The sequence below is a fragment of the Colobus angolensis genome, unplaced genomic scaffold, assembly GCF_000951035.1.
Source record: "Colobus angolensis palliatus isolate OR3802 unplaced genomic scaffold, Cang.pa_1.0 Scaffold325, whole genome shotgun sequence".
Taxonomy (NCBI): Eukaryota; Metazoa; Chordata; class Mammalia; order Primates; family Cercopithecidae; genus Colobus; species Colobus angolensis.
This window is the reverse complement of record NW_012116544.1, coordinates 246,535-251,648: the sequence shown is the minus strand read 5'-3', so window position 1 is coordinate 251,648 and position 5,114 is coordinate 246,535. Positions and strand designations below refer to the sequence as shown.

Below are 5,114 nucleotides of genomic sequence, written 5' to 3'. Positions count from 1 at the left end.
CTATGGTTAGTCTTTGTCATTTTAGCCACTCTAATAGATGATAATGGTATGTTGTTGTGGTTTTAGTTTGCATTTCCTTAATATTTAATGACATTGAGTGTCTCTTCATGTGCTTATTTTTCATCTGTATATCTTCTTCGTTGACAGGTTTTATCAGTAATGATGGTGGCTTTATAAAACTTTTGTTCTGTATCTATTGAAATGATCATATGGTTTTCTTTTTTACTTTATTAATGTGCTGAATTACAGGGTTTCATGCAGGGTTGATATTTAAATATTAAACCAACCCTGCATTTGTGGGACAAACCACGCTGAGTAGTTATATGTCATCTTTAAATAAATTGTTTAGTTTAACTTGCTAAAATTTTATTTAGAATTTTTGTGTCTGTGTTAATGAGGGATATGGACCTGTAGTTTTCCTTCCTCTTCTTCTGTTTTCTTTGCCTGGTTTTGGTATCAGGTAATGCTGGGCTTATAGAATCAGTGAAAAATCCTCCCTCCTCATTATTCTTTGAGCCTCACATAGCAGGTGTTCAATAACTATTCCATGGGCGATTTGGTATAGAGAAAAGTAAATGAATGTGGAATAAGCAAACAGAGTTTATGGTGGGAAAATGTATAATATAAAAACACATCATTAGCAAACACTGTGCCATCAAACCTGCAAGCAGGATTCACATTCATCGTCTCTTTAATCTTTACCTGTGAGGTGGGAATCACTATTCCTGACTAACAAGTGAGGAGCCTGGGAGGTTGTGACTTGTTCAAGATCACTTAGCTGGATGGAGTTTTCACAAAGTAAATCTTACGTGAGTCTATTCCATCCCCACTTCAGGGCAGCCATGGCTTCTGACTCCCACAGGGACAGGCCAATCCTCCCTTATCTGGAAGCTGCTGCTGCTGCCGGGCTTAGGAGAGAAGAACCTCAGCACCCTGAAGGAGAGTGGGAGGCGTGACTTCCTGTGCGCAGGCTTCGGAGAGGAAGCTGGGGTCGCCTGTGGGGAGCACTCTCCCTTGGCTGTGTCTGGGTCTGCGGTGTCGGGCCCTTTAAGCAGGGTCTTCTCTCTCTGATCCCAGGACACTGGACATAGGAATATGGGAGTGCCCATTTTCTTTTCAGAGATCTCATGCCAGATATAGGGTCTCAAGAAGCCTTCAAACTGACATGTCAGGGTACAAATGCAGGACTGGTCATTTGTATTGAAAAAGGAGATTTTCCCACCCTCATAGTCCAGTAAGACCCCTACTCGTGTAGGAGGGGTCCTGGGGGAGAGGTTGATAAAATAGGGATTGAATGTGAAATACAAATATTCTGTCATCAGTCCAAAGACCCAGTACCCATGATTGGGAGACAAAGTCACAGAGTCCTTCCTCCTGTCTACGTCGTCCTGGCACACTCCCACACACCACCCTACATTTTGTCCCACATCCACCTCCCAGTAATGTTTCCCTGCCTGGAAACCCTGAGAAGCCACCACACTCTTCCTTGTGAATCTCTTCGTAGAGTAAGGCACCTTCTGGGGAGCTTTTCTATGGGTTACAGTTTTCAGATCAGAAACGCAGAGCTGTGGGTGAGCCGTCTCTGGGTCCAGAGTCACCTCCACTGGGGTGCGGTGGGGGAGAGAGGAAGCGTGAGTTACTGAAGAGGAAATCTGGGCTGGAATAAGAGGTCGACCCTCCCACTGCAGACTGGCTCCGGGTAGGATCCGGCCAGTCCCACTATCCCCTGAGCCACGTCTCTTCTCCAGGGCAGCTCCTGTGCCTCACTGATGCTTGGAGATACTCAACCACCAGAGGTTCAACTCCTCTATATCACCCAGCCCAACCACTGCCCTCCCAGGTAAGCCCATATTTGACTTTGTGAGACCTTGAGTGACTCCAGGATTCACCTTCCTTCCACCCACCCATTTCTGCTGACTTCACTTCTTTCCCCTTAGCACAGACCCCTGGAAGCCAGCTACTGGTGCCCTCAGTTCCCTGGCGTCTTGCCTGTGACCCCTCCGAGCTGACCCAGTCCCTATGCTTTTCCTTCCAAGTCCTGGGCCAAGAAGTGCATTTAGAGGCAGCAGCACCCTGGGGTGGATTGGCACATCACAGATTTGCTGTCTGCAAGCCGGGTGGGCTCCATGTTTGTCACTAGTCATCTTCCTACTCCATGCCCACTGTCACCCTCTCAGGCATCGGTACCTGCGTATTTCCGGGCATCTCTGAATTCTGAAAGCAAGCAGACAGAACAGGCAGTTCAGCGCTCCCGTGGGGTACAGGACACAGGGAGAAGGGAGAGACCAAGGATTAGGACCTTTGTGAGTGTCATGGGCCCTCTCAAGAGAGCTGAAGAAGGCTATGGGGCTTCTCTACAAAATGCACCTCCCCCAGAATCTGCAGTTTCAGAGTTCCCATCACAAGCTTGGCTCTGCAGGGACCCATGGTCCTCAGGATATAAAAATCCATAAATGAGGAACTTGGAAGAGAGAATAAGTTGAGGGAGGAGAGTCTCTCACCTGCCTGTTTGTGTATCTTCTCCAAGTCTGAAACAAAAAGAAAAAAAGAAACACACATAAGAGGCTGACATCACAGAGTGGGGTCCCAAGGGGAGCGTGGGAGGAAAGCCCTGCATGTGATAACGCTCTCACCCAGTTTATCCTGCAGTTTCCACCAAACAAAAAGCAGACGATTTGGTGGTTGACACAGGACTGGGTAAAGTCTCAAAGCATCAGGCCAGGGAGGTTGAGGATCACCCACCAATTTTTCTCAGGTTCCTCCCTGTGGTCCACACACCCTCAGAGCTCGTGATCAACACCTCCCCCCACCACACACACAGCGGACCAACGGGCAAGAGGCACAGACGGGGACTTCCAGGCCCTGAGGCCTATCCTAAGCCCTCCAGATATCTGAGGGGCACCTCATTAGCAGTGGGTGGAGACAGCGAGGCAGCTGCTCTCCTCCACCTGCTGGTACTTCCTGTCCAGCCTGGAGCCAGGGTCTCCAGAGGCTCACGCTGTGGATCAGGGAGGGACCCGGGAGAACCATGTGTGGGAGGCTCAGGACGTGACACACACTTACCCAATTCTGCCTGGATTTTCCCTGAAACAGAAACAGTATATTCAGTGGTGGACACAGAAGTGTGCAAGGTACAAACATGACCCTGGCTGCTTGCACAGGTGGGACAAGCTGCAGGTGTGAAGGGCAGGGCCTCTCCTAGAACACTTACATGTGCTCATCTCCGCAGCCCCTGCACGGAGTGTAGCTGTCTTGGGGGGAACAAGAGATCAGGAAGGTTCATGCTAAGGAGAGGGACAACAGGTGGGGATGGAAATGGGAGAAGGCGGTTGGGACGGGAGGCGGGGGCAGCCTCATCCCCAGGGGGAAGTGTCACTCCCAAGGAGGAAATTTGTTCTGAGGTGAAGACTCTTATTGAGATTATCATTTTATCTCAGTCAGTCAGTTTTATTTCCTCTTTTATGAAGTCTTTGCAACTACCCTGAAATTTTCTTATAAGACTCTTGTTGTAGCTAGTAGAAATTTATTTATTTTTATATATTTATTTTTTGAGTCAGGGTCTCACTCTGTTGCCCAGGCTGGTGTGCAGTGGTGTGAACATGGCTCACTAAAGCCTTGACCTCCTGTGCTCAAGCCAGCCTCCCATCTCAACCTCCTGAGTAGCTGGGACCACAGTCATGAACTACCACACCCGGCTAATTATTTTATTTTATTTTTAAAAATTTTTTTGTAGAGAGGAGTTCTCGCCATGTTGCCCAGGATGGTCTTACACTCCTGGGCTCAAATGATCCTCCCACGTTGGCCTCCCAAAGTGCTGGGATTACAGACACGAGCCAACGCACTCAGCCTGTTTGTAGGAATTTATGTGAACTCTTTTTGTACTGAAAATCAATTATCTGCTTATCCTGTGCTCCATGTAAAGTAGAAAGGGGTTGGCAGAGGCTGGCATTTTCTGAAGGAGCCATTTCAGGCCAGCACAGAGGAGGCTGAAGCCTGGGTTCCCTGTGCCTCAGGTGGTGGACCCTGGGGGTCTAGGGCTGGAACAACAGAGCCCGGAGGTGTGTGAGGGCAGCCTGACACCAGCTCCACTGGAACCACGAAGAAGGTATGGGCCCGTCCTTCTCTCTCTCACTTACCTTTGGATTTGAAGAAAACAATTGTCATCCCCATGACAGCAACACACAGGCCACCACAGAGTAATCCGAGTAACACAGAGACCAGGCGCCAAGGTGAGGGCTGGAAAAATGTCTCTGAAAAACAGTCCCACAGACCCCTTAGTGATTACTAAGCAGGCGAGACAATTTCACGCCCATTTAAGGAATCTCCCAGTACCCCAAGATGAAAACATTTTTCTCTAATTTCTTCTACAGATTTAAAGCTTTGCTTCTGTATAAGTCTTGATCCATCTGGATTTTATATATATATTCACGTGGGTGTGCGTGTGTGTGTGTGTGTGTGTGTGTGTGTGTAATGAGGCAGAAGTTCAATGTCATCTTCTGCTAAGCAGGTATTGACTGTTCTGGCAATGTTTATTGGGTGGACCTTGCTTTACACACTGCCACACATGCGAGGTCACCTCTGTGCACCTCCAGCTTCTGTTCAAGCCTGGATTTGTTTCTGGGCTTTCTGTTCTTTCCCGTTGATCCATAGGGTTATCTCTGTGCCAATACTTTTAATTGGCTTAATCTTCAAAGCTTTGGGATACGTCTCTGAGATAAGACTAAGCTTCTTAGCTTGCTCTTAATTCCACTGTATCTTAGCACTTCTTGGCTATTTGTTTTGCCACATAAATTTTGGAATTGACTTGTTAGGCTTTAAGAAAACTCTGGGTCAAGTGCAGTGGCTCATGCCTGTAATCCCAACAATTTGGGAGGCCAAGGTGGGAGGATTTCTTAAGGACAGGAGTTCGAGACTAGTCTAGGCAACAAAGTGAGATCCCCATCTCTAAAAATATTTAAAATTAAAAAATATTAGCCAGGCAAGGTGGTGCACACCTGTGGTCCCAGCTACTTGGGAGGCTGAGGTGGGAGGATTGCTTGAGCATGGGAAGTTGAGGTCGCAGTGAGCCATGATTGCAACACTCTACTCAAGCATGGGCGACAGAGTGACAGCTC

General features: G+C 48.0%; 1 protein-coding gene across 1 annotated transcript in view; it reads right to left on the bottom strand.

Moving 5' to 3' along the window:
• Positions 1–208: 208 nt before the first annotated feature.
• Positions 209–5,114, bottom strand: part of BTNL3 (butyrophilin-like 3) — a 17,456-nt gene continuing 12,550 nt past the window's right edge. Inside the window, exons 4-8 of the mRNA XM_011951717.1 lie at positions 4,137–4,250; positions 3,064–3,084; positions 2,502–2,528; positions 2,188–2,214; positions 209–1,603 (exon numbers count right to left, since the gene is read on the bottom strand). Coding sequence (XP_011807107.1) covers positions 816–1,603; positions 2,188–2,214; positions 2,502–2,528; positions 3,064–3,084; positions 4,137–4,250 — 977 coding nt within the window. The 3' untranslated portion in view covers positions 209–815. The remainder of the gene's footprint in view (positions 1,604–2,187; positions 2,215–2,501; positions 2,529–3,063; positions 3,085–4,136; positions 4,251–5,114) is intronic.